Source organism: Netta rufina (genome assembly GCF_964035555.1).
Source record: "Netta rufina genome assembly, chromosome: 1".
Classification (NCBI taxonomy): domain Eukaryota; kingdom Metazoa; phylum Chordata; class Aves; order Anseriformes; family Anatidae; genus Netta; species Netta rufina.
Genome location: NC_140123.1, coordinates 191,221,851 through 191,242,287, shown reverse-complemented (window position 1 = coordinate 191,242,287; position 20,437 = coordinate 191,221,851). Strand labels below are relative to the sequence as shown.

Here is a 20,437-nt window from a genome sequence, read left to right as displayed (position 1 = left end):
ATATAGAAAGTCTCTTAAAAATAATCATGAGGGTATTTATTAGTTTTACTTAATTATGCCTTATACAAAAAATATTCACAACATCTCTTTAGCAACTTTTCCTAAATTTTTATTTGCTTTCAACTCCTGCTAAATTTTAGTGCCGTTTTACTCCAATGTTACTGCAATCTGCACTAAGAACATCATTTTTTTTTCTAAAACATAGAAATAGAAAAAATAACTTCTGAGATCTTGATAAAGGAAGTGTAATCACTGCTTTCAGGATCCTTTCATAAGTAAGGACGAAGAACCGGGAACCTACAAGCCATACGACCTTGGAGAGGAAATGGGAGTCTGGGTGAACAACTCTGACGGTGTAACTCCTGCTGTTGGAGAGGTTGGTTTACTAAATTCTCTTATTCTTTTGGTTAAATGGAGCTCCAAAGCGTTAAAGAAGCTGTGTAGCAGAAATAGGACAATAATCAGACATTTGTACCTGTGAACCCTAGGCCTGGCCTCCTGGACATTCAGTGTTTCCTGACTACACCAACCCCAGGACAGTTGAGTGGTGGACCCAGTTGTGTCTGGAGTTTAAGAATGTCCTTGACTATGACGGGATCTGGATTGTAAGTCTGATTACGTATGCCTTCCCTTCTTTTCAAGAGTAAATAAGGGTTTTGACCTGTCTTACTCTCTTTATTAAAGGATATGAATGAACCATCTAATTTCTTAAGAGGCCAGTTTCCTGGATGTGCTGATAATGATATCAATAACCCTCCTTACATTCCTAGTAAGTAAAGTTTTCTTGACAATCTTTTTTTGAAAAAGGCTAATTCTTAGGTACATTTTCCATCTTCTCATTTTCCAAGTGTACAGTTACAGATTCATCCAGGACACAAATGTCTCAGCTTCAGTGGAGTACCAAGCATAAGAAATCTTCTGTCAGTGGGGCAGCCTTGTAAGAAGGCAAGAAAAATGGCCTTCCCTGCCATTCTCTGAGCAATGGGCCTGCATCATAGAAAGGGCAAGATACCTGTAGACTATAACTCAGATGCAGATTTATGGAAGGAGTAACTCTTCTGCTTTACCAACATCACTGCTAGTCTCAGGGCTGGGCAGTCCCTGCCTTTTCTACAACTCACAACAAGGAAGATTGCCTCTTCCTGATTCCTTAATTCAAAATCTTTTCTTTCTCATAGGAAATAAATTTCCAGTCCCCTATTAGAAATTAGTTATAGGCTAAAAATAAGCTTTAAAGGCCCAAGCCTATGGGAGGCTCTTAGGAATGGGAACACCTCTTCTAGTAGCAGGGTTAATGGCATGCTCATTCTCCCTCAGGAAGCCCTGAGTACTTACAATTAGTGCCAGTGCTCCTGGCAATTAATCCAGCCAACATTTCCCCAGGAAAGCCCTGCTACCCAAGTAAGGCTAATATACAGCAGGAAGTTGAGACATAAAGGAATTATTGACAGTGAAATATTGGAAATATGTCCCCTTTTTTCCTTCAGGCTCTTGTACTGTCATGTCAATTATTCATTTTATTTATTAAACCTCATTTCTCTTCAGTTTGAATACATGAGAAGTTCAAACATAACAAAAGCGTGACATAAAATTATAAAAAGATATGTTAACTATTGAAACCAGAAGCAGAGCTTTAAATTAAGATTTAGATGTCCACTCTCATTATGGGAAAATTGTTGGTTGTAACTACAGTATACTAACACTGTGGGTCTCGATCAAGTTGTCATTGACCTAGGTACAGACACTGATGAGACTTTTTGGGACAAGAGGGAATAGCCTCCAGTTGCACCAGCAGACTTTCAGGTTGGCAATTAGGAGAAATTTTGTCTCAGAAAGAGTAGCTAGACATTGGGACGGGTTGCCTAGCAAGGTGGTGGAGTCACTGTCCCTGGGGGTGTTCAAGGAAAAGTTGGACATGCTGATTAGGGACATGGTTTAGTGGGTGGTGATGGTGGTGGGGGATGGTTGGACCAGATGATCTTTCCAACCTTAATGACTCTATGATTCTATGATTTCCACCCCTGCCTTAAGTTCCCCCTATTTTTGCCATCATTCAGAGCTGCAAAAAGAGGTGTAAGCCTTTGGGTAAGAGGACTGAAACAGCAGAGCTCCCTTCACCCTCACAAATAAAGGAGTGAGGGATGGACCCACAAAGAGTCTCCTGAGCTGTGAAACTGAGCTTTCTCTTTGGCTTGCCCATTCTTGTGCGAAGGTTCTCCTTCTACTTGCAGCTTGTGGTGTTGGTCTCTCTGTTGCAGGCAGGATTCTAAGGCATCTCTTCCAAGGTGCAGTAGAGCTGGTACCCAATGTTTTCATCCCGTGTTTAAGAGCTTTCTATCATATTCCACATTATGCCAACACTGTGCATGCCCTTGGCTGTCTGAGCCCCTAGCTGGTGTAGGTGTGAGGTCGGACCTAAGCAGCCCAGTCCAGCAAGCCAGGACCTCCCTGGGGTCAGCATGGTTTTGGGGGCTCACTCTTGTCATGGGCACCTGAGTCCATACGAGTTCCACTCTCAGTGGCTCAGGTGTTTGGCAATGTATCCTTCAGCCTCCTTATCTAAACCATAACCATGATTACTTGTACCTGCGGTTTGACCTTCTAAAAACAGATATCCTTCAAATCAATTTTCTATAAACCACTTTTACACTTGAGATTACTATGTGCACTGTAAAATAATCAGTATTGCTGATGCAGAATGCAAAATATTCAGAATATGAACGAAGCATGAAAGTATGATTCATGTGGCTGCATTTGCTTTCATATTCCACCTTAATTTTACAGGGCTAATAATTAAGTGTCACTGGGACAGTAAGTGTAACTTTTCCCAGAACTCTAGTGTCTTCTTTAAAGCTGTACCAGTCAGGGTTGCTTGGAAATTGCCTATAAATGAAGCTATTTCTGAAGCAGATCAACAGCACTGGAGTCTTTGTGTCTAAAGATCCAAAGACAGGGATGCCAGCGCTGGTGGCCCAGCAGAGCAGACAGGTTAATGGGGTTTCAGGTACAGAGAAATGCACTTTGTAGTCATGAACTGCAAACACACTGCAAAGTGTGATTAGGCATTGAGGTTGCTTGCTCATGAAGAAATATTTATCATAGTGCATGCACCCAATTAAGCATGAAAAAGAGAAATATTTGACAGTCTGTCTTTCTCGCTCTCTTCTTTTTTTTTTTTTTTTTTTTTTTTTTTTTTTTGGGGTGGGGAAAGGGTTTTATAACATTCATTTCCACCTCTAAAAATAAATCCATTGTATAACCCAAATACCTGACCTGCCCAATTCCTGCTGAATTGCACATGGCAATTTCATGAAAGCCAGCTGCAGAGAACAAGAATCACATTTTTCCCACACCAAATGGGTCTTGCCAGCATCTCCTTAATGGGGGATCAAAGACCAGGCAGCACCTGTGCAGGCAATTCTTACTGCTTCCCCTTGGCTCAGCTGAACCAGAGCTGTGCCAGTGAGGTCAGGGCTGACCCCAGCCATTACTGAAGGCAAAAATCTGTCACTGCCTCCACTGCCTGTGACCTGCTGATGGAAGGAGTTATCGCATAACCCATCTGCATGCAAATATACCTATTATGGGCTGTCCTTGCTCTCTTCTGTGCAGCGTATCGGGCCATAGCACATGGCCTGCTAAGGACTGCTGCATCTGATGCATTTTCCTCCCCTGTGCCCCTCTGATTCTCCCTGCTGGCTTCTGGCGATGCTGCCTGGGGCTGTGCCATCGGCCCTGCTGCCTTTTAAGTCTCAGGTTCCTCAGGGGAAGAAAGGGGCCAGGCTTGATTAAGTATGGGTGTTGCCACTGTGGGGCAGAGTCATGCTGCCTACCTGTGTCTGCATCTCAGTGGTCCACAAATCTAGGTCTTATGATTTCACACAAACATAAAAGTTCCCTGGGCATCCAAATTTCTTTGTTTTTGTTTTGTTTTGTTTTGTTTGTTGGTTGTTTGCTTTTTGTTTATTTTTATTTTTTTTTTCTGTTTTTGTTTGTTTGGTTTGCTTTTCTTGCAACATTTTCACTCAAGTAAAATTTGTCACTGCATAGAAGAATGCGTGTGTATATTCTTAATTTAGCATGCAGAAGTTTTCTCTGTGGCTATTGCTGAATACACGATCACTGTACAGATGTTCTGCATTACTGGACAGAAAACTTGAACCTCATTAGCAGGGTTTAATCAGTTCCCTCACCCTCCTGAGGACACATGTGCCTGTCTGCACGAAGGTATTCACAACTACATGCTAACCTCTAACCAGTGCAGATCCTGCAGTTCTTCTGCCTTTCCTCTTTCCAAATCCTTTGGTGTTTTCTCTCCCAGATGAGTAAAACCATGAAGATATTTGAAATCTGATGCATATAACTTTACAACATTTTTGTTCTTAGGCATTTCTGATCATTCCCTGGCTCAAAAGACGCTGTGCCCCGACTCCAAGACTTACCTGGGAGAGCACTACAACACACACTCCCTCTTTGGCTGGTCACAGACTGAACCAACTTTCCAGTGAGTTTTCTAATTATTTCTACATGCAGATTTCAGGTGACTGAAATGCATTTTAAAAGCAGCTGAGGTACTTGGGAAACCTGCAACGGTATCTCGTAAGAAGCAGCCACGTTTCACTTTGCTGTTTGTCATTGAGTAAGAACAATTTCAAGGAAAGACTCTTGGCAGAGGAAGCAGAGCCTTTTCCAATTTTCTTTTTCTCAGCTAAAATCAGGGTCTGCTTGTAGGGTTTAACTCTTCAACTGCTGCTTTTGTACAGCCAGAACAAGTTGTTCCCACACTGCATTAGAGCTGCTCTCATACCAAAGCAGCCTTGTGTGGCACCAGGGGAATTTCTCTATCCCCTCGCTACCGGAGGAGCTTGCATGACTGCCAGGGAAGGATCTGTACCCAGCTCCCTGGCTGCTGCTGGAGCTGCCTCTGGTTTGCTGGCAGGCAGCATTTTGGCCTGGGGCTCTGTGGGTGCAGGAGGGCTGAGCTGCATTGCAGTAGGTTTGCTGTCGGCTACTGGAAAGCTGTCCCTTCGCAGCTGGGAAGCTCTCAAAATGAGTCTACACAGGCAGGCGCTGCTGCTGTCAGGCTAGAGTGACAGTGGAAAGCTACTGTTTGATTAAATCAAATGGGCAAATCACGAGTTTTCCAGCAGAGAGCGAAGACATGGATATGTTTAATGCCACAATGCAAGTGCCAAAGCAGGGGTCCTTGTGCTGGCTTATTTTAGCATTAAGCATGCATTTTCACCAGTTGTACATCCAGGGGAGTTGGCTAAGTGAGCCTATTTAAGGTGTTGATGTATTTGTAGCTCTGTGCCAAGCCTGGGGGAAGGGAGGCACTGGGAAAAAGCCAGAAGCAGTCTGCTAGCTCCTGTGTGCTGGGCTGAAGAGCAGCCCAGCTTTCCAGAGTCAGGCAGAAAGCCCTTGAGCCCTCACCCTTGCTGAATGCCCAGCCCAGACAAGATGCTTGGGACACAGAAAGATTTTTGGGCTTCAGCACCCTGACTTCCACTAAGATCCTCTCACCACAGGAGCCTCCACCAAGGTTGCGTTTCATCCTCCCTGAATGTGGTGAACCTTCCCTGTCCCTGCGCTGCTTAAAATGCTCAGCCAAACTTGCAGAGTCCTTCAGGGCTGGAGAACACCACCAAAAACACCAGCAGAGGCAGGATTTGCTGCAGAGCTGGGGAATTTGATGAAGAATTTTTCATACATATTCATTTGGGTTTCTTAAATGCATTTCTTTTCAAGGCTGCTTGTATACCATTTCTGCATCTGCTCTTCACAAATAATATAATAAATTAAATTACTGATGGGAATATTTAGCAAACCAGCATCAATTGTAGGGTATGGGCTGAAAACAAATGACAAGTTCATAATCGCATACAAAACAATTCCAAGAATTATGCTAATGAAGCTAGAGAATAGGAAATGTGTCATCTGACCCATGTATGCAGTCAAATGGCTTGAATTTGGGCATGGTGAACTAGCAACAATCAGCTTGTGCATAGCTTGAGGCCAAGAACTATTCACACATAATATTCTGTAAATAATTTCAGTCAACAAATACATTTGAGAACATTAGGACCAGTTCAGCAATGATTCATAATAGACTGAAATTTATTCAATAAATTATTTGTTGCAAATTGTTTGTGCAGCTCTGGATCACAGTTGAGTTGATCCAATATTGCCCTCATTAGCACCTCCATTTGCAAACAGAGCCAAACTTGTGCTGCACAGCCAGAGGAAAGAATGCATATGCAAGATATCCGTGAAAAGTTTCAGGAAAAAGAGATTCCTGTCCCTGAAGTGCTCAGAAATGTCATTTAAACACACAACGGGGAATCTTGTGCAGTTTTGGGGCTCAGTAGTGCCCCTACATGACAGCACCAAGCATTGGTCGTGCTGCATACGACCAATGTGTTTAGGCATGTATGAGAGACATTGAGTTGTTGTTGGTGGTGGTTGGTTGTTTTGTTGGGTTGGTGATTGAGTTGGTTGTTTTTTTGGTTGAAAGCAAGTGTTGAAGCATTTTAAAGGCTCTGTGCCATTACAGAACCAATGCTGAACGTTGGCCATTACAAGTATGAGTGAAAGAGCTCTTGCACAGATCTCATTAAGGGAGAAGGAGGTGGGTGGTGGACAGCATGGTTTTTATTTCAGGCTAAGATTTCCTAGAGAATCTATGGAGTTTTATTGCCCAAATCCTATTAAAGTAAAATTGAACCTGTGCTCCAGCAATCTATAATGCTGTAATATGTAATCCCTTCCAGAGATTACTCTATGTTGAGGAACTTTGTAATAGATTTGTTAATAAGGCATATTACATCTCCTTGATTTTCTGGTGGTGCAGCAAAATTATTTCCAAAAGGAAAGGAAAAATTCATTACACCACTAATTCTGTAATGAAACCTCATAAATCAAACAATGACAGGAAATCAGACAAAATACTATGGGAAAGGGGTGACATTTTGAAAGATTACGTTTGCTTTCTGTATTGATTTTTTTAAAAGACTTTAAAATGTTGATGTTCTTTCTTTCCTTCTTTCTTTCTTTCTTTCTTTCTTTCTTTCTTTCTTTCTTTCTTTCTTTCTTTCTTTGTTTCTTTCTTTGTTTCTTTCTTTCTTTCTTTCTTTCTTTCTTTCTTTCTTTCTTTCTTTCTTTCTTTCTCTCTCTCTCTCTCTCTCTCTTTCTCTCTTTCTCTCTTTCTCTCTTTCTCTCTTTCTCTCTTTCTCTCTTTCTCTCTTTCTTTCTCTTTCTCTCTCTCTCTCTTTCTCTCTTTCTTTCTCTTTCTCTCTCTCTCTCTCTTTCTCTCTTTTTTTCTTCTTTTCCCTAACTTTCAGTCCAGGATATTAGGACTTTTTTTGCCAATAAAAATGTCTAGACAAATCTAAATATATATATATATATATATATATATGTATATATATTATGCTTGCTTTTAGGAAATGATAGGACACTAAATTAAATGAACTAATGTAGAAAGGATTTTCTATTTTGAATGTTTACTTTGAGACAGGGTTAATAATAAAATAAAAGCAAATTAGCTTTTCAGAAAACTAGAAATACCTGAAACAAACTGTTTTGGGGATCATATAGATTTTAGTTGTTTATTTTGGCCACTGAGTAAAACTTTCAGTTATTTATAGTTTTGGAGCCATGTTTTCACATGGCCCAGACCACAGTAATAATTGTTTCAAGGATAACACCATCCAAGATAAAGCTGTGCTGGAAAGCTCAGTCTGATCTTATGACTCTTTTGTTTACCACTCCTATTTTTAATGATCTTGTTGCAATTTTTTGCAGTGCTGCCCAGCAGGCAACTGGCAAGCGGGCGTTTGTCCTGAGTCGGTCTACCTTCGTCGGCAGTGGGAAGCACGGGGGTCACTGGCTGGGCGACAACTTCTCCCAGTGGAAGGACATGCACTACTCTATCATTGGCATGCTGGAATTCAACCTCTTTGGCATGCCCTATGTAAGTCTGAAGTCCTTCGGGCAATTGCTGGCTCATACCCGATATCACTTTAAATTAAGTCAAATGTTTTCTGCAATAAGCTGCTTGAGATGGCTAGCAGTAATGGCCTGTACGGAGTAGGGAACTGCAGATTAAAAAAAAACTAAATGTCATCAATCTTGGCTGGCTAAAGAGAAGCAAAAATAGCACTGCCAACTTCAGATTAAATCACTGCGTGCCACCCCAAACAGATCTCTTTATATTACGTGTTTTATGATTTGAGGTCCCTCTGTAAGTTTCAGATTTTGCAAGCTGGTATGCAGGATTTGTGTAATTATTGAAATATGTTCACATCTTCCACAGTGATTTTAACATTCTAGGAACCAATAAAATCTCCACCCCAGCAAAATTATTATCACTGTACCCTGGAACATTCTTATAAAGTCATCAGAAACTGGTATCTCTTTCCAAAATTTATATTTATTAGTAATCTTCTGTGGTTTCTCATTTTTGGGCCAGAGCAACAATTGCAAACGTTTATGTTATGATGTTTTCTCTCCAGATTGGTGCTGACATCTGTGGGTTTAACTACAACACTACCTACGAACTCTGCTTGCGCTGGATGCAGCTTGGCTCTTTCTACCCATTTTCCAGAAACCACAATGCAGAGGGAAATATGGTAAGTAAATGAAGTTATGCAGAGCTGTACTCTATGATTACTGTACTGACAATGGTGATTTGCATTACTTCCTCATAAATTAACCTGCCATTCTTGGGAAAGCTTGAGCAGGTGATAGGGAATGATGTACTGAGAGCAGGAATTATGCTGTGAAGTGTAAATTTTTCCCATCTGTAAGGGAAAAATGGCTTAGAAACTGAAAAACATATAGTATCTAACATCTGCAAGTCCTGTAGAGGTTAGACTTATCCTCTCCATCTTTTATCTGCTGAAGCCCAGGTTTTACATAAGAGCCAGTGAGTGCCAGTACATCTGCTTGCTCACTGGCTAACTTCAATTTTCTTTTCAGTACCACTGCAACTTTAATAGTTATTACACAGAAGGGGAGAGAGGGCATTATACACCACACTTGCCATCTAAAAGTGAGTTTTAGACAAACACCACAGTTAGAAACTCCAGACAAGCACGTGAGGACTCCAAGGACAGCCAGCGACAGTGACAGCACCGTCAGCCAAGGAGAAACAGAGCCAATGAGCCCATGAGCAAGATGAAAAAGCGCGGCCTTAGATCAGAGCCATGTGTTGGCTTCAACTTATCATATAGTCCTTTCAAGACTTATCCTAGATAGAAGGATCACGTTGTTCCTAACTACAGTCAGTGTGAAGGTCTTGCAGCCTTTGTAAGCACACTGTGTTATCTGCAGCAATGATGAAAAGGTTCTGCTAGTTCAATAACTGCTTTTTTTTTTTTGTTTCTCTTTGCTTTGTTTTCTTTCTTCTGTAAAGTGATCTGTGCAGTGCCTGAGATTAGGTTGTTAGCTAACCTTCAATTTTCTGTACAGTTATGTCATCAAAATGTTGCAGCATTTACATTCCTCAAAGAGACCTCTTCCTCTGCATGAAAGTATCATGGACATCCAGAAACAGGGCAAAAGCAGGAATAATAAGCTATTGTGCTGGCATTAAGAAACTCAGGATTTACCCTATAGTCTATAATAATACCTGAGATATTCTGGTATATCTCCTGAGGAGAGCAAATTGCTATGGGGTTTAGGTGCTGCTGTTGATAAATATTTTCTATTTACCTCTGTTCCGTAAAATTAGAGATCTCTTATTTTTATAGGTTCACTTGGCCTGTTGGGCATGCAAATGGGTCTGATCAGGGTGAGTGGGTATTATTAACATACATGCAATTTAATAGGCAGGAAAAGGACAGGAGCTGCAACTCAGCCGTGACTGAATGACAGAAGTAGCAGAAGATGCATTGGGTTTTATTGGACCACTTAAACACATTTAAAACATCGTGTTCCCTGACAGAAATGAACAAGGCATTTTGGGTGACTCAGCATCACCTAACAAGTCTCTTTTGTTTTTCTTTTTTTCCTGAACTTAGGCAATATTTGTACAGTGTCAGACTTAAAGTGATAAAAATACAGTGCAATTTTTGAAATAACAGATGGATGCTTCAGACCTCAGAGCCAGCAGGAAAGATTATTCTGATGTAAACATAATAGTGAAGAAACTTTACTTAAATATTGAGTTTAATTAATATTAAGTTTAGTGTTAAAATAAAATCTAAAGTAGCCACCTTGCATAATCCACTGGGGATTTCAAATGGTTTAATTAATACATTTTTTTTTTTCACTGAAAAGCACCAGATAGTATAAAAAGCTTTGTTACTTCTGTTCCTTTTATGTTTCATTATCCTTGGAATTCATCACATATTCTTTGATTTTAATGAGAAAACTGAGTCTTACGGCAGAATTTTGTGAAGGTGGAAGGCAGCCAGGTGCCTTGTTGGTGGGCTTATTTTAGAGCTGGAGAAGTTGAGCTGGGAGGGATCAAAGGACACACCTTGTGGGAGTGGGAGACACACTCCCCCTTTACACTCTTGGACAAAAATAAGTATAAAAATAACAATGCTTTTGCCTTTGTTTGGAGGTTGTTGGTCTTCCCTTTTTCCTCTGTTTTGCCTTCTCTGTCCCAGAGGGCAGATGTGGTTCTTAACACTTCTAGTACACAAATCAGTACTTTTTCTACATAAACATTCACTTCCATGGGATTATGCCAGCAACAGCTTTCCTTAGGTTGCACACAGGTTTCTCTGTTGAATTTGTATCCATCGTTATAATGCTCAGTGCAAAGCTTTTACTCAACAGGAGCAAGATCCAGCATTTTTTGGAGAAGAATTTGCCAAGATATCTCGAGCTACACTCCGGATCAGATACTCCCTTCTGCCATACCTCTACACCTTGTTCTATGAGTCTCATGTTCATGGCAACACAGTGGTACGATCACTGATGCACGAGTAAGTTCAGCGACTCTCTGTTTATTATTTTACTCAAAGAAGTAGTTGAGCTTCTGTGTACAAACTAGTTGACATCTGCCTGAAAATAGTGATAGTAATATCATTGCATGCTTGCTCTTAAAAAGAACAGTTCTACGTTGAAGTCAAATCAAAATATATACAACGAAACTAACTTTATATATATGATATGGATATATATTAAATGTAGCCTGTATTTGTTTCTAGTGAAAAAGGAGCTAAGTAAGGAGAATTCTCAACATTTCTTGGTTTAGGCAAATGTGCAATCCTTTCTTTTAAACATAGGAGTCACATACCTGTATTTTTTGTATTTGAATTAAATCTATGAAATCTGTATTCTGGCCCAGAATATCAAGAAGGCCTCATACAGAGAAGACTCCATTTTCCAATCATCCATGGCATTTGCATTTTCCAATTTAGCACTTGCATCTGCATGCTATGTATGAAACCTACATCTGTGCCACAAATTGCATAGAGAAAATGGGGACAGAGATGTTCGAGTGTAGAAGCAGGTGCAAAGAGAAGATTAATAAACACAGACTGAGAAAACCCTCGGAAAATGTGACCTCAGATTTTTTGAACAGCTTTTTTTTTTTTTTTTCCTTTTTTTTTTTTTTCTTCTTCTCTGTTTGGAAGAAGTAGGAATCAAAGCAAGGTCTAGTTTCCCTTTCAGCACATTTAATTAGCTTTTTACCTGCTTTTGGTGAATTTTCTATTTCAGAATACTTTGTAGAAAGATGTGAGCAAAAGGAGAGCAAATAATGCACATGAAAGGCTATTGCCCAAAGCTCTGGCACAATTTAGCCTCATTGGTGCAGGTTACGTCCTGGACTGTTTAATGTTCTTTTTCCCTTTAGGTTAAAAACATTTTGGTTAAAGGGTAAGGCATTTTTGCAAATTAAACTGAGATTAAACTAAAGTGCAGAACATGCTAATACAAAATGGTTATGCACAAAATCTATTTTGCCTACTCAGTGTAATGGCTAACTGATTAATTTTAAAGGTGATATCCTTCCTCTTCCTACTCTACTACTTTATTCAACAGGGTAACATTAGGAGAAGTGTTATAGGTACTCATGTCTTACAAGGGGTTTTACGCTATTCTAGTGTTTATTTTAGCAGTATTTTCAGTTAATCAGATTTATGTGAATATTGGAAATGACCAAGTTACTTTGGGCATTAATGTTCGCTAACCTCTGCTAATATCAAATGATTTCGGTGATGTTAAGGCTGTCTGTCTGTCCACTCACAATATATTTTATCTGTACTCTTTTGCGGCACATCTACATTAAGAAATTTCCGAGTTTGCTTTGATTTCAGTTCTAGAGTAGTCTCAGACACACCAGCTGAGACTCCTGTTGGGTGAAACTAAGTCAAAAGGTGCTCTCCTGCCATTAATAGGAAGCTAGCTAGGATTACTGGAAATAAAACCTCTAAAAAGCAGGTAGGCAGTGAGATCAGGAGATCAGCATAAGCTGGCTTACTACCCAGGTCCCATCCTAGTGGGCACATCACTTGCTAATGTTGCCATAGCTAGATGCTAAAATTGCTTTAAAATATTTAATATGATTACTTATTTCTGGTTACTATTGTTACTTAGTGAGTATTTCTTACTATTTCTAATTAATGCTCCTTTGTTCAGTGTGGCTGCTCAAGTAACGAATGTCACCTAGATGCTAACAAAGGGAGAAATGTGGGGTTTAGAGAAAGACAACCGAAACAGAATTTTTGAGGTCCAGGTGATGGAATTTTATATAAAATCTTTCTCTTCCTTGTAACAAACACCAAGCTAAAAAACTGCTCTAGCTTTTCAGGTGAAGCTGTTATGGGTTCACAAACCTCACCACGAAAACAACTGCAGCTGGGCAGGGAGTCTCCAAGCAATACCTACTTCATGTGGTCATTTCAGATTTCTCATTTCATTTCAAATGTTTAGGTGCTCATTTCAAACAACGAACAAGAACAGCATCCCAGGAGGTGCCTATATGTCTTTTAAGTGTCTCACGCAGAGGCTTTCACTCAGTGAAACAGATGCTGGTAGCCTGGCTGTCCAAAAAGACCTGGGGGTGGTAATCCATTACTGCGCTCCTGGGGGGAAAAGCTCTGCTTAATAGCCTACTGGGGGAAAATAAGACAGCAGAGAGGCTACTGCCTAACCGTAGGAAGCATGTAGATGGAGTGAGGCGTATTTCATAGATCACAACTATGCTGTGCTTAATGGCTTATGTTTTCAAAATGGGAAAATTCATTTGTTTGCTGAATGTGTGCTCATGGTTGCTGTAATTGAAAAAGGAAATAGTGCTTAGTTAGATGGTGAGATGCTCGTTTCCAAGTGCAAGTAAGATGATCAGCTTCTCTGTTGTCATCATTTCTTAATCATTTTTTTCTCCTGATATCTCCCACTACATAGTGTTGAAATAATACTATAATTTTATTACAGTGAAATTAAAAATAGAGAGAAATTGTTTAGAGGACAAAAAACTAACAAATTATATTTCAAAATCTGAAAACCAGGGAATTCATCAAAAAACCCACCACACTGAAAATATTTACAAAGAATTATGTTAAAATGCAATAATGCCCAAGATTAAAGTGTACAAAAGAGCTACTATTTTGGATAGAAAAGAGCTACTATTTTGTTTAGAAATCCAAACACTGAAAATACATCTTTTAACGTATTTTTGTGTATTTTGTGTATTTTTAATGTACTTTTGCCTATTTTGGCTCCCCCTACCAAGCATATAGTGTGTCAGAGCAGGCACTGACACTGAGCCACTCAGCTCCATAAAATAAAAACCTGCCTTTAGGCAGGGGCAGCTGCAAGGTGTTGAGCAGCCTCAGTTAAACAGAACACAGCAAATAAACTTTGGAACGGATTATTCTCTGAGGACATAGGAATTCTACATTAACGTGCAACAGCCAGTGTGAATTTGTCAAAAGCAAATTATGATTGCCTTTTTGGATGAGGCAACAGGGCTATTGAGTGGGAAAGGGAGGAAAGCAGGAGGTACAATGTTGATTTTAGGAGGACTTGAGCCACTGCTCTATGTGGCACCCTTATAAGCTAACTTGGAAATGATGATCTGCATGGATGTCCTAGGAGATAGGCTTACAAATGACTGGAAGCCTGTTCAGATTCTCAGAGATTTTATGTCGTATGAGTTGAGGTTCCTAAGAGGGGGGAGGATGTCTCCTTTTTGCCTGGGGCTTGTCAGTATTTTCATTAGCTGATGCAGGATGCAATAGAGAGCTCATCCCAGGCTGGCAGATGACCCTGGGTGAATGGGATTGCAAATGCATGTCTGGAGGATATGATCAGAATCAGAATGATCTTAATGCATTGAATAAAAGGGACTGAAATCTGTAAGGTGCCATTCAGGCAAAGCTGCTACAAAGTGCAATGCATATGAGGGTTGCTTGGTGTTTGTTCTGCAAAGGATTTCTAATGCAAACCTGTGAAGGGTGTAGGAAGCCGTATCACAGAATCACAGAATCTGCCAGAGCACGGCAGTGTTACTGTAATTACTGAATCTCTGTCCAGCTTTTGGCACTCCCTTGGCCGGGTGAAATATGTGGTGGTGGTGAAGGATGCATTAAGGAAGCATTAAGGAATTTCTTGTGGCAGCAAGTAATGTTGAAATATTCTGCAAGTTCTACGAAAATGTGAATTAACACTGTGTACCTCACTCTCCATGCTAGATTTACCTCTGATCAGCAGAGTCGTGGAATAGATACTGCCTTCCTTTGGGGACCTGCATTTATGGTTGCTCCTGTTCTTGAAGAGGCAAGTACTGCAATTAAAAAACGCCATCATACCGGAATAAAATAAATGAACCCCGCTTAGGGCACTAGATGACATTCAGGGCATGTTTGCTCATACCCACCCGTTTCCTCCTTCCCCTGTCAAAGCCTGCAGAAGGCATTTCAAAACAAGCCCAAGCAGCTCAGGGCTGCCCGGTGCTGGAGGTGGGAGGGTGAGGGCGAGGGCACGGCATTTCCCTGCCACTGTGAGCTCTGAACAGATGTCAGCAGGCTGGATGCTGCCCCTCGAGCGCTCCTACGCCTGTGCTGACAGATCCTCCAAGGACACACACAGCAATAATTGCCAGGCTAGGAAGAAGCATGGAGGGACTGAAAAAAACTGGTCTCCTTGTTTGCAGCTTGCCCATAGCGTTTTGGTGTGGCAGCATCTCAAAGGTTGTGCTAGGCATTTACCAGCATCACGTGCACACACCACCCTTACAAAAATGATGACAGTGATAGCTGATAACATGGCAGGCTTTAAAAGCCATCATTTCCCTATGGCTGCACTGGCCACAGGTTGGGTCAGGGGAGCAGCTGCTGTTGTGGGCCCCAGAATAGAGCCGCAGGGTGGGTTTGCTCTCGCTGCTCAGCTGGAGCAAAGGTGGGTTTCTCTCCTCACCCTGCTGCTAACTGCTGGCAGGGTGCAGCCTGAAAGGAGCACCAGAAAGGTGTAGTTGTGCAGAGGCAAACATCGCCATGCAATGTATCCTGGAGCTGTTTGTGATCAGCATGCTGCTGGAATATCTGAGACATTTCCTACATGATGCTGATGATCAAACACGTAAGCAGGCTTCAGCTCGTCTTTTTTTTTTTTTTTTTTTTAATGCAACCCTTGTGCCTCTGTGAATTTAGAATTAAATTCTTATTCCTTCACATAAAACCTTTCCGACTCCTCTGTGGCACTTCATTAGTCAGTCCTTCATCTTCAGACTCCCCCAGGTTTCTAATAGCTGGTGACTAATGCGGAGAATTCAAAGGGTCTCAGGCCAGTAAGATGATGAAAAGATGTGGGAGAAACCTTCCCATAGAGGGTGACAAGCCAGGGGTTGCTTCCTGCAATGAAATGAATGAAAGTGGTGATGATGACTGCCTCAAACTGCAGCATGGCACCTGGAGAAGGTGGGGCAGGACAGATTTCCCTCTGCTCCTCGGTCCCAGAGTGTGAGTAAGGGAGATCCATCAAAATGGAAATGGGAAATGTTACACAGTGGCTGTTTCTTAGGGACTCCTTAAGGCAAGGCTCATCGAGAGTCAGGCAGTGATTGCACGCCTCTCTGCACACCAGAATACCCAGAGTTCTTGTAGTAATGCTGGGAAAATCTAGAGAGAGGTACATCTTGACTTCATAGGATTTTCTTTCAAGCTTTGAATGTGTTTTACACACTTAGCCAACCTTTAGCTGCTACACAGACAGGGCACAGCACCCCAGCCTTACTTGCTGCAGAGTTAGGACACCTTCCCTGAGCCATGCCCCACTGCGTTTTGTGGGAGACAGGCCACAGGACAGGACAAGTTTCCTGGTTAGCAATTGCTGTATTCTAATATGAGATTTGCATGCATTAAAAAAACAGCTATTTCTGAGTTCTTCTATTGGTTAATATGAAAAAAAATCCTTAAAATGTCAAGTGGTAACTATGCCTTAGCTCTTCTCCTCCACCCTCCACCTTGACATTTCATGCTCCATCTCCTCCCAGGGGATAACCATAACTGTGCAAAGGGGCAGGCATCTACTTCGAGAATCAGAACTGATCTGTTTGTGAGAATAAGCAACTCATGACCACAAAAAAAAAAAAAAAAAGAAGAAATATGTTTTGATTCTGATGTTTCCTACAGTGATTAATTCAAAGTGCCTTTAGTGTGATTTTATCCCTGCAATAATACGATACAAGGCATGCTCCAAAATAAAGTGCAGCAATTGTGCAATTAGCAGTGCATTATTCAGTATAATTTATCCGCAACTTTAACTGATTGCAAATAAAGCAAATATCTGCATGTCTTGCAGACATTGCTCTTTGCCTGTTTCAGCAAGAGGGACATAGCAGTGGTGGCCCTCACAGCCCGCTCTGTTGCCTGATGCAAAGTCCTGCCTTGCAGAGCCTGCCGTAGCCCTTGCTGGCATTGCTCAGATGTTACATTTGCAAGATGTGGAGCAGTGTGCCAGGCTGAACTAAAAACCTGACAGACTCATCCCACAGACCTGTAGTAAAGCCCCCCAGATTGGGTAGGGTCCCCTATTTTGCATCATAGATTGGCCAGCACGAGTCCATTGCTGTGGTGATAACTCAGCCTTAATATCCAAGATTTGATGCTGTTGGAGGATGGAGTGTGCATCTATCCATGCACAAATATAATAAAGCTAATGTAATATCAGAAATGTAAAAAGAGAAGGACTTTAATCATTTTATAACAATTACAGGGAGCGAGATCTGTGGATGTGTATTTCCCTGAAGCAACGTGGTTTGACTACTACACAGTAAGTATTTCTAAAATTCAGTTTCTTACATTTTATAGAACTTAAAATATTACAATTCCAGCAAAATGACTTTTAGCAATGTTCAGCAGTATTTTTACCTCAGCATCTGTGTTTAAGAAAACTAGAGCACAAAAAGTCAACACCAGGCTAGCTGGGAGAGTAAATTGCACAGCTTTCAGTAGCATTTTATTTGCTATTTTTGGTCTGTAAAGCTCTAAAGACACAGAGAACACAATTTCCAAGAGCAGCCTAGACATTCACAAAATTGTCAAGATTTCTATTCTTTTTTTTTCTACACCCTTATTGCATGCTTAAGTTATTACACCTATACCCTTACCTGTGTAGAAACAGAGACCTGAGCTGCGCTCCTGAGAACAGGCTGCGAACGTTTTGTGCACAGAGTTTTGCACACACATCATTTTGGACAGAAGGCATATGTACAGAGCAGCATGAGGCTCCCCTCCAGAAGATGCTTCAGGAGCTGCAGAGCAAGCTGCTTTGTAGAAAAAAAAAGCCAGACTCCTCTAGACTCGGGGACTGCAGGGTTCGACCTCTCCAACGCCATTCCCAGCGCTGCAGTTTCCAAAGTGCTCGGGTTTTGAGCTAACTGTGCTCTGCTGAAATCTGCGGGATGAAACCAGTGCTGGCTTCAGGGGTAGTTAGGCTGATGTTAAAAGCTTTCAGAAACCTGAGCCCAGGAGCATCAGGCTGCTGCTAACTACCCTGAGCAGCACTGCCAGACAAGTGGGAAGGACAAAGATGCTCTCGGAGGAAATTCAGGCTTATTCTTCAACAGGCACTGCTTAGGGCATCTGCAGCATTTGGCTGGTGTCCTCAGAGGGATGTTCATCCAGCTCTTTCCCTTTCTTCTCTTACAAGGCCATGCTTCAGTGGGGTGAAGCATTTTGCTCATCCCTCCTTGCTGTGTTTCCCCCCAAGCCCCTGTGCAGGGGTGGGCATGGGAACATTGTCCTGGTGTCCCCTGCCTGTGGGGCATGTCCCACATCAGCAAAGAGCAGATTCCAGCACTTGGCATGAGTTTGCTGGTGCTCATCCCGAAGCAAGGCAGGATATTTACCATAAGTTATAATTACCCTCCACAGAGGGCAAGGGCCAAGCCCTCCTGTTACCTCCTCTGCACATAAACCTTGCCTACACCTGGTTTTGAGGGATTAAAGCAGAAAGAAATGATGCAGAGAATTTATGCTAGTTGTCTACACATATATGAATTTCACTCATTGAATCCTGTAATTACTTTTTGAAAGGGGAAGACTTGTCCTTAAAAGAGAAGAAAATCTACAGTTTACATTCCCCAATGATTATGAATCACTCACCTTACACTGAAATGTGACAGTTTCCATATGCATAAAAAAAGGAAGTGAAAGTTTCTTTTTCTTTTTGCTTCATGTCTTGATGATTTTTTTTGCCCAGCATACAGAGTAATGATACCATTTTAAAAGATGATTTACTGTCTTTCATCCATGATGGCTGTACCTTCATGCATATGCATCACTGCAGGGGCTCGATTCTCCTTCATGTTCAAAAAAGAAACTGGAATAATACCCCTGAAATCTGCTTTTTTTTTTTTTTGGTGCAAACTGGCGTAATTAAGATGAAAATATACCCCTTGGCCTCCTTCCCAGTGATATATGGTGATAATGTTTAGTGCCTGCACTTGCATATTTTTTTTTAACTGTATTACTTTTTGTGGTAGGGTTACAAAGTGCCAAGTGCCTGGCGCGGGACGTATGCTACCGTCGATGCCCCGTTGAACAAGATCCCTCTGTACATCCGTGGAGGCTACATTCTGCCAGAACAGGCCCCAGCCACCACAACTACCAAGAGGTAATATCACGAGCCGTGTCTATCCCCCAAAAACCAGCGGTGCAGGCCAGACCCTTCACCACCAAAAAGCAATCAAAGGAAAGAGCAGAAGAGAAGCTATCTGCAGCTCCCAGCTGCCATCCTGGCTGATAAGCACAGTATTTTTATCCCACTGCTCACTCGGTTGCGTTAGAAGTCACCCCGGAGATGACCCACATCATCTCTCACGTGGCCGAAACCCACACCTGGCTCTGCAGCTTTGCTGGGAGAAGCTCTTGCACCTCTCACGGCCTCGCTGCCCAGCTGCCAGCCGCTTGCAGTGAACATATGCTAGGGGAAGATGCAAACCTCTTGTCCTTGGGTGAATTTATCAGATGCCATGGGCAAGGTGGAGAAGCTCAAAGCTCTCTCGGGGAAGATTTTTTCCCCATACCAAGGGGCTGGCCTCGGGTCTGAACCGTGCTCAGACACTAACGTGGGCAGGGAAGGGAGGGAGCAGCACCATGCAGCGACCAGACCAAACCACCGTGACGTGGCCTCAGTGACCAGCTGCCTCCCCGGCTGCCCAGTTGTCACACGTAAGGCCACTAAGGAGGGGGGAACTTGTCCACACAGGCACTCGAAAGGTGGGAACAGAGCAGGGTGAGGTTCTCATCTTAATTTCAAGAGCCATTTAAATAGCTAGGTAGTAGTCATCTGGCTGTGTGACCTTTCTTGTACCCTAAAATTAGAGCTAATTGTGTTCAGAAGTTTTTGTTAAATAACATGGAAGGGACAGTGGCCAGAAATTTGTACTGACATCTCTTGGTGTATTTGTTAACAGCCGTCTGAACCCATTTGGACTCATTATCGCCCTGAATGAGCAAGGAGAAGCTTCTGGGTCTCTCTTTTGGGATGATGGTGATTCGATCGGTGAGTCCGGGCCCCCTCTGTGAAGCAGGGTCACCATGCAGGCCCGTCCTCAGGCCACCTTTTCAGCAGCGTAACGGCACTGACTGCTCTTACAAAGAGCTGGAGAGCTTTGAGGTTGAACGTTAGAGGTGGAAAGCAGAGTGCTCTTGAGGGCGGCCTTTCAGCAGGAGAAAGGTGTGACATCGGGGACAGCTGCTCTGCTTGGGAGGGCAGTAACTCATTTCGTGAGGTCACACCGAGAGGAATGGGGGAGGAGATTAAATAACCCACAGTCCTCCGAGGGTGACGTCAGCTGCTTGCCACAATTAGTGTGAACTGCTCATGGATTTTGCTGTTTTGATCCTAATCCTTCTTGTTTTGTGTTTTAACAGATACTATTGAAAATGAGAACTACTTCTTGGCTAAATACACATACAGCGCAGTAAGTAGCAACGTACCAGGTACCTACATCCTTACAGGTAGCTCTACT

General features: G+C 42.1%; 1 protein-coding gene across 1 annotated transcript in view; it reads left to right on the top strand.

Moving 5' to 3' along the window:
• Window positions 1-20,437, top strand: part of LOC311222128 (sucrase-isomaltase, intestinal-like) — a gene marked incomplete at both ends in the record, with an annotated part of 52,379 nt that overhangs the window by 28,111 nt on the left and 3,831 nt on the right. Inside the window, 10 exons of the mRNA XM_084306258.1 lie at window positions 263-376; window positions 685-769; window positions 4,387-4,504; window positions 7,804-7,972; window positions 8,514-8,630; window positions 10,789-10,937; window positions 14,655-14,739; window positions 18,947-19,077; window positions 19,880-19,968; window positions 20,340-20,389. Coding sequence (XP_084162384.1) covers window positions 263-376; window positions 685-769; window positions 4,387-4,504; window positions 7,804-7,972; window positions 8,514-8,630; window positions 10,789-10,937; window positions 14,655-14,739; window positions 18,947-19,077; window positions 19,880-19,968; window positions 20,340-20,389 — 1,107 coding nt within the window. The remainder of the gene's footprint in view (window positions 1-262; window positions 377-684; window positions 770-4,386; window positions 4,505-7,803; window positions 7,973-8,513; window positions 8,631-10,788; window positions 10,938-14,654; window positions 14,740-18,946; window positions 19,078-19,879; window positions 19,969-20,339; window positions 20,390-20,437) is intronic.